Raw genomic sequence first — 18,843 nt, 5'->3', positions numbered from 1 at the left:
AAATGGGATTTAAATGGTGTTCAGTGTTGGAGTTATTCTACAGAGTTGAATATTTCAGTGTTAACCCGAATAAATAAATATTCTGCCCAACTCCACAGAGATTTAATGAATCCACTCCCACTTATTTTACCTTTTGGTTTGAGTTAACAAGACTATAATATCTACTCAATACCTTTAAAGCAACAAACTTAAAAGCTGTAAAAGTGCTGGTCATGCATTAATACTGTGCTGGATTAAATTCCCTATAAAATGGAAAATAGACTGGCAGAGTGAAAGCAGGGAAGTAAGCAATAGTAATTCATATTGATTTACTAATCATTCTAATTCATTTTTAACAATATTAGCATAACAATTTAGTTTATTTAACTCCAAAGAGTTAAACCCTAGAAAAGAGCTGAAATCCAGTCTGTGGGATAGGTGTAATTCTGTTAGATTTTATTAAATTTAACATCTGTTACAGCATTGTCAGTTAAAAATAAAAGAATTATGAGCCAACACATATAGAAAAATAAAGATATCCTTAATATAGGTCTCTTAATTACACACACAAGTTAATACACATCATCACAAAGCCCTTCTTCTTGTTTAATACAGTCGTACCTTTGTAATGGTGTTAGAACTCACCAGCATGACCCGAGTGACCTCGGGCTTACAGAAAAAGACAAAACAGAAATTGTTACAGTAGCACCCATATGTATAAATATTTACAATAAGTCTCATCTGTTATCATTTCCATGTATTTTTTTTTATTAACTTGATTGTTTGTCCATCAGAGGGCGCCACAGTCTAATGCTCGGCTTTTTATGGTTTGGGATCTTTCAGACTGTCAGTGCTCTACATGAAATTTGATTAATATTGATTGAAAAAGAGCTCTGAAGAGCAGGCTGTCAGCCATATAAATAAGAGCTTAGACAAAACTGCTCTGTATGCTTCAAATATACATGTGCTGTGTGCTTTGAGGATCTGTCAGAAGAATTGTGCTCTTTTTCAGGGGCAGCTTAGTGTTCGAGCTAAGAGTCTTAATGCATGTTGTAAACCTCCTGGATTTCATTTACCTTTAATATTAAAATATACCTTTAATCCACTTGAGGGATGATTGCGTGTTACAGTGCCTAATGCAAAAGCGAATAACTTGTGACTGACGTCACTACAGCTTAAGTCTACGGATTTTGTATTTTGTGCATGTTTTACAGCAAATAAAAAAATAAATAACTGTCATATTACCAGACTGACTGTTAAGATTGCCTAAATAGATGAACTCTATAACTAAGCAATAATACACTCGAGGTTTGTGCTATAATGTGTAATATTTGCACTGCTGCGCTGGTCTTTGGCACTCAGCACAGCAGTTCCAATATTACACGTTACAGCATGAACCTCGCGTGTATTATTGCGATTATACCACAGTTCTGTTATCACTGTTTATTAAAAGATTTAGAGTTGAAGAGGACGAGAAATTCAATCTGTTTGGTTATAAAAACTCTATGAGTTAAAATAGTTCCATTGCTGCTCTGCTTGTAGCTGCGCTGTTTGGCTTGTAAGCGCTGCACATTAGGTTGCTAGGTTACCTGTATGAGGTGGAGTAATACACGGAGAGCTTTAGTTACAGTGTATTACCGTCACACTGCAGGGTCTTAACAAACTGTGGTATAATGTATACTGTAGAAGGTACACGCTGAAACTACTCTTTTATGTGTACATTGCAAAAAAATGTAATCTTGGCATCATCTTAAAATGTATACACCAAGTATAATATAATACATAACATTGGCAAGGAGTCAAAAGTTAAATAGTTCTTATTTCTTGAGACACTTCTTTACACAATTGACTACATAAAATGACTTATGTTCAATACAATACAATCTTACAATAATATTCTGACAATGATAAACTAATTTAGTATGATTTGGCTTGCTAAGATATCATTTTTTGTTGCAGTGCATGGCTGTTTTCATGCTTCATCAGATTGTCTTATAGAAATCCCACACGTCTTGTCGATGGGTTTTATGCATAGTTAATTCTAAACTAACATTACAATCAGTATGAATTATGAACAGAAGAATTTTTTGCTAAGGATGCTGTGGTTTTCACACTTCACGTCACACACAGGATGAACATATGTACGCATTGTATTACACATTATATATTATGTTGTTCATTTAGCTGGTGAGAGGTGGGGGTGGCTGATGTTCGGAATGGTACTGCAGGGGAACAAGACGTCCTTCACCTCTGCACTTCACAGCAGAGGATGGGAGGATCCACTGACCACACCCATGCCAGCTAACTCTGGATGTTGATTGGCTTGATAAAAATGAACCGACATAAAAACGCGGTTGGCTTAGGTCTAAAATCCTTAACATATCCAGTTGCAACCTCAGGTGTTCAAACAATGAAACTACATAAGATTTCATAATAAACACTGGGGTTGGATGAAATATTCATATGTTGATATACGTGGCCTCAAATTTGGATATTGTTATTGAAACATACTCAACAAGCTCTAAACTCCCTAAGACTCACCCCCCAATTACACTTGTGGTGAAAACCTGTGGTGAAGAGTTTACATTACATTTACGTCATTTAGCTGACGATCTCACCCAGATCGACCTACAAGGTTATTTATATTATAGAGTTGTGCCAAAGTAGTGTTAGGAGTCTTGCCCAAGGACTCTTATTGGTGTAGCGCAGCATTCAGTCACCCAGGATGGGAATTGAACCGCAGTCTTCCACACAAACTGGTAGTTAGCTCACTGGCAGGTAGTGGTGTTTTCCAATGCACCACACCAACCACCGCTTGTCAAATTGTGTGAAACTGGCACCAATAAATCCATAATTTTTGGTGCTTGCTTATTTAGAAGTATTGAGTATCACAGAATCATGGTATGGTGATATCATCGTTTTCATGGGCAACGTATAGTGATAATATTGCCTCGGGAGATACCCTGTGATTCTCTCACCTAATATACTCATATTGTAAAATCCCCACAATGCATATTGTGCCATTTTTCCACCACAATGTATCACGTCAAAGTACTTCATTACACTTCGAGTGGCTGCCAATCTTATGGTTTTCAAAGTAGTCACAAACTACACTCATTTTGCCTTAGCATTGTGAGTAAAGAAGAGCTTCAGTCCAATCATAACCCTTTTTTCAAACCCTTTAAATAAACACTGACTCAATGTCAGAATTTCAACACTAACAAATGCCTATTCGAGGGTGTTAAATAAAGGTGTTTTTTTCCATCAACATTTAAAGATTTTATGCAACCAAAAAACGGTTTGTTCTATTCTCTTTGCTATAAGGGAACCAACCACTGGGCAACACAGGGTTATTCACGCAAAAGCTCAGTGAAGCTTAGCGGCTCTGACAGCCTTAGCATGTTCTCCTGCATTAAATCAAACCTCCATATACAATATTCACACTGCGGTGAGGAAGGAACAGAGGATGAGAACAAGAGGGAAAAAAGAATGAGAGAGAGGAAGAGTGAGGTCACAGGTCAGTTTTTTCGACTCCACGAAGGGAGCGCACTGTTTGCTACAAAACCCCGTACCAGTACTGCACATGCCAACTGCTCACTGAGTACACAGCTGGCTAAAACATCCAAAACGCACAGGAATAAACTCGTAAGCTATTAGCATTAGCTGCCCATGTACTCTCAGCGTGGGATAAGTGCTGTTACACAAAATTCAGAATGAGTTTCGCAGTGGATAACAGTCAGCAGGATGCCCTGCATTAAAATGAAACATTCAGAGCTGATAATTCTGTCAGTTCCAACGTAGTAAAAGACTTCTCCCCTCTGGGAATTTACACAAATGCTACAGCTGGTGAGTAACACTGTCATGGAGCAGTACCTCTCGCCCTCACGCCAGCCACATAGCGTGTGTTTCTCTCAGGACACACACACACACACACACACACACACACACACAGAGCTTCTGCTCTCTTAGCACATGTCACACTTATCCATTCAGACAGCTCAGTGCATAATGCACTCCTATAGGGCCCTTACACTCACACACACACACACACTCAGCAGCACACACCCGGCAGCCAGACCAGCAAGACCATCTGACATCTAACCAGAAACCAGGGGGTGGATCAAATAAGACAAATAAAACCTTAGAAATCATCTGAACAGTAAAAAGAATACTACCTAATGTGCACAGCCTTCAAACTTTTACACCGAATTTCAGGGCGTCGTGTTCAGTCAGGTTCAGAAGACCAGGGTTTTGGATTTGCCCAGAGAAAGACTGCATTTATAAGCCAAGTAGTTGTTGTAAAGTTTTCATTGAATGGTATCTACATCTAAACCAGGGCTGGACAATGGGAGGGCAAAATTCAGCCCAATTTTCTGATTTCCTTACCCTAAGGCTAGAGATATACTTGCTTGTGTACGTGCTGAGCTTGTATTTTTTGTGGAAATAGGCAGTCATCATGTCTACTACGCATAGTTAATGGCAAGTATATCTCTACTCTAACAGACCTACTAAAACTTGGCCTTTTCAATTAAGCATATTTTGTACCTGTAACCTCAAAACTCTCTTATGGTGACAAGTATGCCGAATAGGGACTAAAACATGACGTGTAAACCTTGCAGAGTGCAGATTAGCCAAAGAGACTTATCACAGCTGCAGCTAGTAAAGATCCCTGTTGTTTTTTATCTTACTCACAAAAGCAGCTCCTAAAATTGTGCTGTGGTCATTAAAGAGGTATTTAAAGAGGTTCTTGGGACTGATGGCCAGAATCCAGGCACAGAAAACTACCATGCAGTGAAAAACAGGTGATCTGAATGGACAGGAACTCCGCAGTCCAGATCTTAAAACCATAAATAAGAATTTCTGCTTATCATTTTTTGGGGATTTAAACAAAGTCACCTCGTGTGATGCTCTCAAACTGTTTAGGTGGAAATAGTCAAACTGGATGTCTAAATTTTTCCCCTTATAAGAAAGTTATTACACCAGATGTTTATGAATACATTGCCTGATGTCTGACACACAGTTTTGAGAAGGTTATAATCTAAATTACTGTTAAGAAAAACTGCTAAAGAGGAAGAAGTTTGTAAAACTATGAATGAATTTGTATATTCATATTTGAAAAACTGAAATATATGGAACTCAATATATTTTTATTTATATATTGTTCAATAATTATTATTACTATCCCTATCTATCTAGTCAGTAAATGTTGTACATCACCTCCTTGTGTAATGAAACAGTGAAGATTCAAGTGAGAAGCAGAATGACAATCATTTCAAGAAGGAAATTGAAAATTTCCTTATCAATACAATTATGATCATTATTATTTTTTGTTGCCCAGCCCTTGTTCAGAGGTCATCCTGAGATGATCCTTGCACATCCCCTGTGCACCTGCGCCTGGACAGGTCCGTATTCCACCTGTTCCCCATCCACAGTGATGACCCCAGGCCGCGTGACCGGTTCCAGCCTCAGTGCCCTGACCCGGCGGTACACCAGGTGTGGGCTTTCCCCAGTAAGATGCGTCCCCTTCTCCATAGCCAGGAATAGCCTGAGCAGAGCCGGGCGCGACACGCCCGCAGTCACATAGAAGAGATGAATGTGGCCGTCATCTGGACGAGCGTCCGGCGCCACCATCAGGTCCTCGGCCAGGTGAGAGTGACACATGGCCAGAACCAGGACGAAGTCTCTTTCTTCCACTACTGTCCAGTCTGTGGGTACTGGCTCTCCGAGGGGGGTCATGAGGTCATCAACAGGCCCATGTTCCTTTGGGTCAATTCCTGTTAGATAGAGAGAGAAGCAGTGACAGCAGGTTATCTTTCTGAAGCGACACAGAGATCAAAAGTAAATTATAATAGAGGTGACGCCGAGTGGCACGGATTTGGCAAATGATTTGATGTAATGAACTTTAGATCTGCACAACTTTATGTAAATGAGCTGTGATGTGCATTGGTGACGAATGACCAATCAAAAAGCAGAGTGCCTCTAAACCTCACCCCACTGATTTAGTTCCTACTGAAGATCTTTTTCCTTTTAGTAAACTGAGTGAGCAGCAGGTAAAGGGACACCAACAGTGAGCGAAACAGTCTCTTGCCACCAATATTTTTATTATTCAGTTCCATATTTTAATCTTATTTTTATAGGATGATTTCCCAACAGAAAAGATGAAAACTGGAAATCTGGAAAAATGTAACTGGCTAGCTACGAATTCTTTTTTCAAATGATACTTTTTTATACACTTTTGGGCTGTGTTGTGAATAAATAAATAAATAAAGCCCAAATCATCTGTTTGTTCATACTGGTTTTCTGAACAATGTGGTTCAGAATGTGTGACAAATCTTGATGCTGGACATTACTGCCAGTAACTGACTTCCTGCTGCACAGCGACAGAGGACACCTGCGGTAACTCAGGAGGTTCACTACTAAAAAAACGGTTCTTCAAGAGTCTAATTAAAGGCAGTGTTTGTAAATGGAAACAGGACAACTTAAAGAAACGTCTGGATGCTGTTCTCTTACTTGTAGCTGGATCTCTCTGGAGGCTGTGTTGTTCCCGTGAGGAGCAGAAGGTGGATCCGGGAAGGGAAGAAGGATTGGTGGTGGCTGTCACCGAGCTAGACTCGTCTGCTGCCAGCAGAAAGGATAACCTGCCCTGATAAGAACGTAAAGATGCCAGACGGACCAGGGCTCCCACCAGGAAGCGCACAGCCCCCACGGGACGATACTTCTCACTCTCAATGTCCACATCAGCCACAAAGCCCCAGGCTAGAGAGAGGAAGGAGAAGAGCCGGGGGCCAGAGGACAGCCGTACAGACAGCAGATCCATCGGACACACCAGACCCTTACACAGCACGAAACCACAGCTCAGCAGCAAGTCCTCACCAAACACTGCACCTGCCCTGACACACACACATACACACACACTGACATAAATACAAGAATACATATCTTACATACGTATATACCGCATGATATACTTAACATAGAAACTCCCCATCGGATCACAAACAAAACCTAGATTACTTCAAGTCTGTAGCAGGTCAAGTTTCTGATTCACAAAACGACTGCTATTGAAGGTGATGGTGGGTGACTGACGATGGCCTTGATGGCTGATGATGTGCCGACTCTCAAAATCTGTCAACTGGGCAACTGGGCAGTTAAAAATCTCTCACCTAGAGGTGCACTAGCCAGAAGTTGTCGCTAATAGCCTTTTGACAGGACAGTGTGGGGACCTTTTATGTCCTCTTGTGGTAAGACCCAGTTTAATTTAACCGCACCTGTAATCATTTACGTATCATTACATATCTGCTGCAGTCCAGGTATGTGTTTTTTTTTTTGTCAATGTGCGAATGTAAGTAGTAGTAATGCAAGTAATGCTATAATATGTGCTGTGTGTATTATATGATTAATACCATTAAAATTCCCCATAATGAATTTTTACATTGACTTTCCATTGAAAAACATTCACTGACAGTAATTCTATATTCTAGTCTTTGCTGCCTCTGCTATCTCAAATGAGTTATGGTTAATCTTTCCCATTGGTTCATTGTGCTGATGAATAGCTGCGCTGCTGTCAGGGACTGTGCTTAATTTCCTGTGTCCTATGCATAGAAATGACCCTATTACTGCACTGCACTCATCAGCACATGTCCACACAGCTAGCAGCTCGCTGGCCTCTGGCCAAACACCGGTCAGATTAACAGAGACTCAGGAGTCCACAAGGTAACGGCATCAACATCAGGACATTAATTTATGGGTGATTATGTGGGTGGAATTGGCTGATAATTAAACGTTAGCTTGTGTGGTTCAGGTAACAGTGTGCATGTTTTTAAGTACTTGCTGTGTTTAAAGTACTTACTGTGTGTAGTGTAGCTACAATTTGCTATGTTCCCACTGTGTGTAGTGTCCTCACTATGTGTATTATACTTACTGTTTGTAGTGTACTCACTGTGTGTAGTGTACTAACTGGGTGTAGTGTACTCACTGTTTGTATTGTACTTAATGTATGTAGTGTACTTACTGTTTGTAGTGTACTTGCTGTGTGTAGTGTACTCAATGTGTGAGATGTACTTGCTGTGTGTAGTGTACTTAGTGTTTGTAGTGTATTTGCAATGAGCTTGGCTTACTCACTATGTGTAGTGTACTTGCTGTGTGAAGTGTACGTACTGTGTGTACAGTACTGGGTGTGTGCAGTGTACTTGCTGTGTGTAGAGTATACGCTGTGTGTAGTATACGTACTGTATATATTGTGCTTACTAAATGTAGAGTACCTACTGTTTGTAGTGTACTAGCTGTATGTAGTGTTCTTACTGTATGTAGAGTACTTACTGTGTGTATTGTACCTTCTGCGTGTACAGTACTTGCTGTGTGTAGAGTATATGCTGTGTGTAGAGTACTCGCTGTGTGTAATGTACTTACTGTGTGTACAGAACTTGCTGTGTGTAGAGTATATGCTGTGTGTAGTGTACTAACTGTGTGTACAGTACTTGTTGTTTGTAGTGTACTTACTGTGTGAAGTGTACTCACCGTGCAGTGTACTCACTGTGTGCAGTATACCAACTGTGTGTAGTGTACTGTGATGGCTACCCTGGGGTCAACTCAAAATGATCTTTTATTTAGCCAAAAATGCCCTCCACCACACCCAAACTAACTCAAATCAACATAACGGTGGCCCAGTGAGGCTCTAGTCGCATAACTTCAGTTTTTTTGGGTCTGTTCTGCCTCAGCCTTCTTTTTACCGTCAGCGTCTCTCCAGAGTGAAGGCAAAGTCTTTATGTCGCTCCCCACACCAGGATGCACAGCCTCAATCTGTCCTAGCTGGCCTCTATTGGACTAAGCAGCCAGCTGGGACCAACTGCACATCCTGGTGTGGAGCGAACATACGGCTCCCCTGCCCTTGCACGTCACAGTACTCACTGGGCAGTGGTGAACTGTGTGTAAAGTACTCACTGTGTAAAGTACTCACTGTGTAAAGTACTCACTGTGTGTAGTGTTCTCACTGTGTAAAGTACTCACTCTGTGTAGTGGTGAACTGATGCAGCCACAGCGTTTCCAGAGCCTCCAGGCAGGATACCCAGCGGAGTTTGTATGGCTTCCTCCCAGTCCTCTCTCTCCATCAAACCGTTGATTACCTACAGCACACATCACGAGATCCAGAGCATTCATGCACACAAACACAGCTAGCTAGCTAGTTAACGCTTACACAACCAATACACAGTTCTGAATGGAAAGCTAAGTTTGAATCCCTCATTTAAAATCCATTTTACACTTAGCTTACCAGCTAAAACTTAGAGTCCTTTCCTACAATAGAAAGATTATACATTTTAACTTTCAGTTTTTACCTCGTTTTTCAGGAGATGTGTGTTTTGCAGGGTGCTCTCACTCCTTCTACATGATTAGCATAGCATTAGCTTAGCTTTCCAGTTAACATATTAGTGCCAGTTTTAGTAGTATTAAACTTAAAATCTGTATCAAATTGCAGATTTCACCAAGATTACAGCTTTTAATCCCAAATGCCCATGTGTGTCAGGGGCTGTGTCTCACGCTCTTTCATCGCCTTGTGATTAATGACAGTTAACATCTATGGCTCTTCCCTTTGTATTGTCAGTGCTAGCTATGAGTGCATAAAACTGTTAATAAATGAAAGACATGCTGCAGAACTCAACTTGGACTTCTGTGACTCACTCTGAAAGAAAAATAAAAGTAAAGTAGATGTGGGTATTACCCTAGAGCATTTAGATCTAGCCCAAGTAACTACAAGTTTCACCTTTTTCTTGTCTACGGCTGGGAGATCAGAAATCAGAAAAGGTAAAATCTAGTCATGTAGACTGCTTCTATAAAAAATGGGTCTCTCTCAGGAGCTCAGCAAATTCCACAGTGGTACTGTGATAGGATGCCACCTGTGCAACCCAGTTGTAAAACATCCTAACAACTAAATATTCCACAGCCAACTGTCAGTGCTATTATAACAAAGTGACTGGGAAAGACAGTAACTAAGCCACAACTGGTGGATGTTGAGAAACATCAATCACTACATATATTAAAACTTTACATGGCCTTCAGATTAGCTGAGTCCAGAGAGAGCTTTATGAGACATGTTTCATTCCCTGAGCAGCTCCATTCAAGCCTCACATCACATGACTGCACACCAGTGCACAAATCAAGCTCCATAAAGATATAAATAAGTTTGGTGTGGAAGAACTTGACTGGCCTGACCTCAACCTGATAGAACATCTTTGGGAGGAATTAGAGTGGAGACTGTGAGGCAGGCCTTCTCCCAAACATCAGTGCCTGACCTTCTGGAAAAATGTTAAAAAAGAGTTCCATAAACACACTCCTAAATATAGTACCAGTGTTAAATCAAGGTACCAGTGTTTTTCTTCCAAAGTAAGATGGGTAATTTTATGGTGCACATAACCAAAGAATCGTGTTACTAAAACCCTAGAATAGGTAATAGTGATTTGCTACGGCTGGTGCAGAAGAACACACCTCAAACAGCAGCCCGTCCCCTGACAGAATGACGATCGCACTCCACTGAGAGAGGTCAGCATTCCGCACCAGCTCCCGAGCATGATTCTGATAATCTGAGAGAGAGAGAGAGAGAGAGAGAATAACAAAGAGAATGAGAAAGAGAGCGAGAGATAATAAAAGAGAGAAAGAGAAAGATAATAAAAGAGAAAAAAGACTCAATTCTGTCTGTGGAAAGACGGATGAAGTGGATTAAAGAACAGAAGTATTGAGTTTCTTTTTGTCAGCCTGTAAAACACCCCCCCCCCCATTCCATCCACTTACAACCTTCCAAACGCTCCACTTATTCACACACACACACACACACACATGGTGCAGAGGCAGGGGTGAGGAGAGATTGGACGGGTTTAATTTCATTCTGCTTTAGTGGATCATCTCAGTGAGCGAGTGTTTCTCAGACATTGGATAACCGGAACTGTCAGTCAGGATTCTGCAGTGGAATCACTGGACCGGGAGTCAAGGGCATTTAGAGCCGGTTCCCAAGAGACAATGAGCTTTATCCTAAACCACAGTAATCGACTTCTGTCTAGATTTACACTCATACTGCACAGTACAGGAACAAAGGATACGTCCATATTGCTGAACTGCATATTTTTATTCAATAATTTGCTCATTGTCTGTTCAAATAAGGCAACACTTTAAGTTTGTTTGATAGCTGGGGTGTGTGACTCCTGTCCACTATTTGTTCCAATGCGTTTATAAAGGACATGTGAGAATAAATAAATAGTGCACTGTAATATAGAATAGAGGAGCGGCTTTGATTTCTCTGGGCTCTGAGGAATCTGAGATGGACCATTACACAGTGGAAACAAAGTGTCCTGATCTTTTCTGAAATGAATTGATGCTATACCCATGAAAACTATCTTAAAGACCTTAGAGCAACATACGCTGCCTTCAGGACCAAGGATCTGCATGCATTTTACACATGACAATACAAATCTGCATGGTGCACACATTACACAGGAAGGGCTGTGGAAGACCAGTGTCTAGTGTACTTGCTGCTCCTGAACTGTGCCAAAGGGAATCTGTGGACAATTTTGAAACATAAAACCAATGTTCCTATAATGTTGTAAATCTTAAGGCGTGTTTAAAGGAAGAATGAGACAAAATAAAACCTAAAACATACTAGTGTATTGTATTCTTACAAAATAAACATATTTTGGGCTGCTTCTAATAATTCTTTTGATTAGTTGATTAGTCAATGTTTTTTTTTGCCATGCCCTCCATCGCTTTAAAACAGGAATACTTATAGGACCATTTTAAAGATGGAGGAAAGTCCTGATTTTTAGTGAGTAAATGTGTAATCTGTTGGAGATAAAGAGAGTTAAGGGTAAATTGAGCAAGTAAGCCCATGAATATCACCAAACACCCAACTGCGTTTCTGTCCCCAGCACTTAATGCAGTGCGGTGCAGTGCAGTAATACATTACTGATTAGTCGACACTGAAATTTGGACATAAATCAACATTTCTAATTACATTAACTAATCGCAAGCTGTTTTAAGGTGTGCATACATATATTTGTGTTTGTGTATGAATTATTTTGTGTGTGTGTGTGCGCGCGCAGGCAGTAGAATATGGGTCAGCGTGCTGGCTGTGTTTCTGCAGCTGGCTGCTTCAGTGCTGTGTAATTATTTAGGCATATCTGTCTTACTAGATTAACCCACCAAACCCCACGAGCAAGCCTGCACTTATACCATTGTGTGTGCATGTGTGTAGTTGTATGTGCTTTTGTGTGTAACTGCAAAGCTGTAATTGTGTATTTGTGTGCAGCCTTTTGTGTGTGTAATTATGTTTAAATGTGAGTGCAAATATAAATAATATTCATATTCACACAAATACCAACTCAATTACCTTGTATTTGACCTTAGTTAATAATTGTAGATATTCTCTCTAAGCTTCTCTCAGGAGCATGTTGTTTTTCTTTTTGAAATATCCTTATTGCTACTGTTTTATTTATGTAGCTTGACATAATAATACACACTACAGTAGCATGCTTTGAGAAGGTAACAGAAATGGATAGAACACCGGCTCTTAGGTATTTTATTATGGTCAAATCTGGCTCCTACTGTATAAGCTTGACATTATGTATATATTTATAGAGAGTTTTATTTTGTGCTGTTTGAGAGACTCTGAGAAAAGGTAGTGTTTATCAGTTCCATCCACTCATCCAAGATCTGCCTCCTAGTTGTTTGAATGAGGGAAAAAAACGGAATACTGTAAACTGAAGCTCTAATTACCATTACGTGCAGTTTAACCTAATTCAGAAGCTGGGTTAAGCGTCTTCCAGTAAAAATTCAACCAGATGCTGTTCTCCTCATTAATAACATCTCTGTCAGTAACAACTGCAACTAATCATAACTTGTTTTAGCTCACCGCATGTTTAACGCCTGTACACATCATGTCAGTGAGATTTCAGTCAGCACTTTGAGAAAGCTGTGGACACAGCCTCAGAGTGAGGTGAGGTAAGGTGAGAGAGAGGGTGGGACAGACAGAGTGAGAGAGAGAGAAATAGAGAGAGAGAAATAGAGAGAGAGATGGATGGAAGTGGATCTGCAGTTTCAGCTACACAAAAAAGAGCTGAATCAGCATTCTCTGACAGTCAGTGCATCTCTCTCTCTCGCTCTCTCTTACACACACACACTCACACTCAAACACACACACACACACATACCTAAATGTCAGATATACAGCCTCTCTCCATCATAAAAAATGAACTTCTGTCTGTGGACTTCTCCACTGGGACAAACTGACTGCACACACACAAACACACACACACACGCACACGCACGCACGCGTTGTAAAATGGAATGAAGGGAGAAAGACACTAGAGACAGAAAGGGTGACAGTTTGTGAGTATGATGTAGGAGATTTCAGTAATTCATTCCTGACAGCAATGAGGTTAGCTGTTAGCATGGCTACACAGACTAAAGAGGCGGAGTCTCTGTAAAAAGGCTGTTCCCACTTTCCTCCCCCTTTTCTGCCATCAGGACCAGGCCAGTCACTGAAAGGTCACTCAAAGTTCACTGCTTCTCTGTGCTACTTTCCCATTAGCTCCACCCACCCCAGAGAATCAGCAACAATAAACACCTCTCTTCAAAATCTCTCAGTGAGACTGGGATCAGAACCTATGCAGAACCTATAGGCCAGTAAACATATTTACACCAGATATATTTTAAATTGTAGCAGCAGCATTACAAGAGAGCAAACCCTGAAATTATACAAGTTCAAGATACACAAAGTTCATTGCACAAAGACAACTTAAAATAAAGTTCCTAGAGAGCTGCATCTGCAGTTGTGGGATCAAAACTAATATTTAGCCTATTTAAATTCCATAACAATAAGCTTTTTCTAGATAACGTTTTTTACTTTACTGGTGACACAGTACTAACTGGAAACTGTTTACACTTGTTTACGCTTGTACTTATTAAAAGGTGCCTCAAGTGTGACCAAATGAGATCTGATTTTACTTTACCAAATAAAAGTAAAGAAATACAGTTTCTTATCAAGGCTGTCTATATTGCATTTGCTTTTATATACATGCACTATATGTTTTGCACTTTAGTTTTGCAGTAGATTCTTTCTTACATTATTTAGTTTGTGAAATTGTTTTTTAATTATTTTAAGTCATGGTAAGTTACTGTTTTTTCCAAAATCAAAAATCTTGATTTTAATATCGACTGGGCTTACTATGAAATGTATTGTAGCTGGTGCCTCTGTGAAGATTTACACACTTTATTAATAACCAAATACTTTCTGCTCGTAGGTCTTTCTTCTCTAAGCCTCAGCATTCTCAGTAGGAGTGGGACTAATTGTTGATATTATGCAGTGAAGAGTATTGAATGTTAAATTGTGTGAAACTGACACCAATAAATCTGTAATTGCTGGTATTTGCTTATATATCCTCTTCAGTAACACATATGCCATAAAGTATTTTAGAGAATTGTCTTGTGATGCATCAAGTATCACAGAATCACAGTATTGTGGTATCACCGTTATGGTGGTTCCCACTCTTTATCCTTATGAACAAGATCAAGCAAGTCGCGCATCCTTCCCCATACTTCATTTTCTTTAGTGTAGTGCCAACTGAGCAAATCCAAGCCTCTAACTTTCTGTAGCTCCTCTCACAAATATTACTAGATCTAAAAGAGGCAAAGTCCTAAAAATACCACGTCTATAAATAGCTGGCTGTGTGTCTCCGGCTCTTGATGGTGGAGAGTGTGTTCTCCTGCAGTGTGCACTCGCTGCCTCCTGACAGAATTGGGGTGTGTTTCTGTTTTCTGCTTCAGGGCGTCCCTAATAGAGAAAATAAATAAGTTTGGGAAGCTTGGAGGCTTTCCATTAGCTGTCAGAGCTGTCTTCACAAACAAGGGCCGACTGGCCTCTGAAGAGCAGACCATACAAGAGAAAAACAGCTTGTTTAGAGGAGAGAGTGAGCCGCCAGCTCCATTTATCAGCTGTGTGTGTAGAGGATGACAGTGTGTGTGTGTGTAGAGGATGACAGTGCGTGTGTAGAGGGTGACAGTGCATGTGTGTGTATGTGCAGGGTAACAGTGTGTGTGTGTGTAGTTGGTGAGTGCGTACGTGTGTGTGTGTAGAGGATGAGAGTGTGTGTGTGTATAGAGGGTGACAGTGCATGTGTGTGTATGTGCAGGGAACAGTGTGTGTGTGTGTAGTTGGTGAGTGCGTACGTGTGTGTGTAGAGGATGAGAGTGTGTGTGTGTGTATAGAGGGTGAGAGTGTGTGTGTGTATAGAGGGTGACAGTGTGTGTGTGTGTGTAGAAGGTTACAGTGTGTGTGTGTGTGTAGAGGGTGACAGTGCGTGTGTGTGTGTGTAGTGGGTGAGTGCGTACGTGTGTGTGTTGAGGGTGAGAGTGTGTGTGTGTATAGAGGGTGAGAGTGTGTGTGTGTATAGAGGGTGACAGTGCATGTGTGTGTAGAGGGTAACAGTGTGTGTGTGTAGAGGGTGATAATGTGTGTGTTGAGGGTGACAATGTGTGTGAGTGTGTGTGTACAGGGTGACAGTGTGTGTGTGAGTAAAAGGTGACAGTTTGTGTGTGTAGAGGTGACAGTGTGCGTGTGTGTAGAGGGTGAGAGTGCGTGTGTATGTGTGTAGGGGTGTGTAAAGGGTGACAGTGTGTGTGTGTGTGTAGAGGGTGAGAGTGCGTGTGTATGTGTGTAAGGTTGTGTAAAGGGTGATAGTGTGTGTGTGTGTGTAGAGGGTGAGAGTGCGTGTGTATGTGTGTAAGGATCAGTGATGGTATAGTTATTTTGAAAAAGTAATCCGATTACTGATTACTGATTACTCCTTTAAAAAGTAACTTAGTTACTTTATGGATTACTTGATTTTAAAAGTAACTAAGTTACTTTACAAGTTACTTTATTAGTTACTTTCAGCAGCTGCAGACACCACCTCCCGCTGCGGCGCCGCCTTAACATAAAAACTATACTAAGTATTTTGCCAATACTCGCTTTATTGAAAATGCATTTTTAACAGCAACAATTTATCTCTATTAAGTTGAAGTATTTCCTAAAAAAATAAAAATAAAAAAATTAACTTCACATAAATATTTTTTAATAAAAAATTAAATATGGTCTTTCTTGATTTTACTAAACATAAATACTTGTTTTTATAAAAAATATATAAAATAAAGAAAGTCTTTTTTGACCTGACATATTTAACACTGTAAAACTGAACATTGAACTTGTTGTTCTCTGCAGGGACGCAAGGAGTGGTTTTATAAAACAGAACCGTGTATATGGTCTAGACCAGGGATCACATATTTGCAGACTGCGGTCCGGGTCCGGACCCAGACGTTGTCCAATACGGACCCATACCGGACCCAACTACTGAAAAGGATTTAATTCTGACAGTGTTCATTTAAAGCACCGGAACTTTTCTTGTCTTTACGGTATGTGCGCTCTGGGCCACAGTGAACTTCCAATCACGTGTGGTGTAAAATCTTTAAATGCTCTCCTCTGACAATCAAATTTGTGGCAGACCGCTGCCCTGGCTAGTGGATTGGGACGCGGCCGCAAAAAAACGCCTTTATAAAGAGATAGGGAGCACGAGAACTGGCGAAAAACGAAAACGGGCGGAAACTAAAGACACGCCGAGCGCGCGCGAGAGAGACAGGGGAGAAAGCGAGACGCGTGTGATTGGGGAAGAGCGGAGGGGGAATGGGTAAGGGAGCGGTGTGTGTGTGTGTGTGTGTGTGTGTGTGTGTGTGTGTGTGTGTGTGTGGAGGAGATGAGGTGGAGAGAGAGAGAGAGAGAGAGAGAGAGAGTAACGCACAGTGACTAAACTAAGTAACTTTAATCTGATTACTGGATTGGAAATAGTAACGCGTTAGATTACTCGTTAGTGAAAAAAGGGTCAGATTAGAGTAACGCGTTACTAAGTAACGCGTTACTGACATCACTGGTAAGGTTGTGTAAAGGGTGACAGTGTGTGTGTGTGTAGAGGGTGAATGTGCGTACGTTTGTGTGTGGGTGTATGTAAAGGGTGATAGTGTGTGTGTGTGTGTGTGTGTGAGACTGACCTGTGGTGATGAGTGTGTGAGGGACAGCCGCCTCGGTCAGCATGCGGTGAATAGGGCCTGTGTAAAGAGCCATGGCCTGACCTTTCCCACTCAGAGGATTCACCAGAACCATCAGCCGCCGCATTCTGCACACCTGACTGTAATGTCCACCTGAGAAAAGAGGGATGCAGAGGGAGACAGATAGAGACAGAAGGACACAGGGGGAGACAAAAGAAGACAGAGGGAGATAAATGGAAACAGAGGGAGCCAGACGGAGACAGATAAAGACAGACGGAGACAGATAAAGAAGCAGGGAGACAGATAAAGACGGAGGGAGAAAGATAAAGACAGAGGGAGACAGAAGAAGATAAATGAAGACAGAGGGAGCCAGATAGAGACAGATAAAGACGGAGGGAGACAGATGAAGACAGAGGGAGACAGAAGGAGATAAATGAAGACAGAGGGAGCCAGATAGAGACAGAGGGAGCCAGAGGGAGCCGGATAAAGACAGATGGAGACAGATAAAGACGGAGGGAGACAGATAGAGACAGAGGGAGCCAGATAGAGACAGATAAAGACAGAGGGAGACAGATAAAGACAGATGGAGACAGATAAAGACAGACGGAGACAGATCAAGACGGAGGGAGACAGATAAAGACAGAGGGAGACAGATAAAGACGGAGGGAGACAGATAAAGATGGAGGGAGACAGATAAAGACAGAAGGAGACAGAAGAAGATAAATGAAGACAGAGGGAGCCAGATAGAGACAAAGGGAGACAGATAAAGACAGAGGGAGACAGAAGAAGATAAATGAAGACAGAGGGAGCCAGATAGAGACAGAAGGAGCCAGATAGAGACAGATAAAGAGAGAGGGAGACAGAAGGAGACAGATAAAGACAGTCTAAATTCTCTTAGACTATGATCAAAAATACAATTGTATTTGTGGGAAATATTCACAATTTTAAAATGAAATAAAAAATGCTAGTAACACTATAGACTAAGAAGCATGAACTTAATGCTTAAGATGTTGTACATAATAATAAATTGTGATAATGTGATAATTAATTAGTGTCATTTAATAATTTGTTAAAAAACGTTTGTACTGTTGATTTATGTACATGTAATTTAAAATGCTGTCTCTAAAACTTGCCAAAAGATGCTTTGCTTTGGCCACAGTTTGAAGGAATGCAACGTACACCTAAAACATACCCTATTGTATCCTACCATATCGTTAAAAAGACATTGAAACTACTTTCTATGTAAGTTGAGAGGGAAAGATAAAAAGACGTCTTTTTACGATGGATGAAAAGAATATTTCAAATATTTAAATTTATTAACTGGGCTAGTTTCTTAATAAATAATGAAATATATGTAAAGTTGCACTATAAAACCCAGCTAATTCCCCTTTCTCCTCACAGTTGTACAGAGTGGCAGTTTATCAGACTTTGTTGGGTCTTAGGCTCGTCCAGCTAACCTAGCTAAGCTAACTACAGATTTTGAATTGACCAAGCAGCAGTTTTTCTTTCTTCCGGTACACAAACAGAGCCTGCTGTCTCTCTTACTCCCACTTTATTTATAAATAATCAATATATATTCCTACCTCATAGATATTAATTTCAGCTCTAAACACACATCAGAAGCGAGACAAACAAATAAAAAAGAGCTAGCATCCACCTGACCTGCTACCACCAACTAATTTCAGAAGTTTTGTCATTAAAACAAAAACACTAGCAAGCTGTAAAACGTGGTTGGATGAAAGTATAATGGACATTTCAAATTAACCAAACCAAATCTGAAACTCGTGGGAAGCGGTCTCCCAAATAAAT

The 18,843-nt window shown here is 40.7% G+C and overlaps 1 protein-coding gene across 1 annotated transcript; it reads right to left on the bottom strand.

Annotated features, from left to right (window-relative positions):
- Positions 1 to 416: 416 nt before the first annotated feature.
- LOC103040500 (sphingosine kinase 2-like) lies at positions 417 to 17,911 on the bottom strand. The gene is made up of 5 exons (XM_049476134.1): positions 17,038 to 17,911; positions 10,459 to 10,553; positions 8,986 to 9,101; positions 6,490 to 6,869; positions 417 to 5,753 (listed from the first exon to the last, which is right to left on the bottom strand). Exons 1-5 carry the CDS (start codon positions 17,159 to 17,161, stop codon positions 5,332 to 5,334), a joined length of 1,137 nt encoding a protein of 378 aa, XP_049332091.1. The 5' UTR covers positions 17,162 to 17,911; the 3' UTR covers positions 417 to 5,331.
- Between the last annotated feature and the right edge of the window lie 932 nt (positions 17,912 to 18,843).

Source organism: Astyanax mexicanus, chromosome 3, assembly GCF_023375975.1.
Source record: "Astyanax mexicanus isolate ESR-SI-001 chromosome 3, AstMex3_surface, whole genome shotgun sequence".
NCBI classification, from domain to species: Eukaryota; Metazoa; Chordata; class Actinopteri; order Characiformes; family Acestrorhamphidae; genus Astyanax; species Astyanax mexicanus.
The sequence above is the reverse complement of the archived record's forward strand: the minus strand, read 5'-3'. Positions and strand labels throughout refer to the sequence as shown.

Excerpts from the sequence above, each read along its gene's own strand:
- LOC103040500 (XM_049476134.1), bottom strand. The coding sequence starts at position 17,161 with ATGCGGCGGCTGATGGTTCTGGTGAATCCTCTGAGTGGGAAAGGTCAG. Across the intron at positions 10,554-17,037 it reads TCACACACTCATCACCACAG|ATTATCAGAATCATGCTCGG; the intron begins GTCAGTCTCACA and ends TCTCTCTCTCAG. Across the intron at positions 9,102-10,458 it reads GGGACGGGCTGCTGTTTGAG|GTAATCAACGGTTTGATGGA; the intron begins GTGTGTTCTTCT and ends TGTGTGCTGTAG.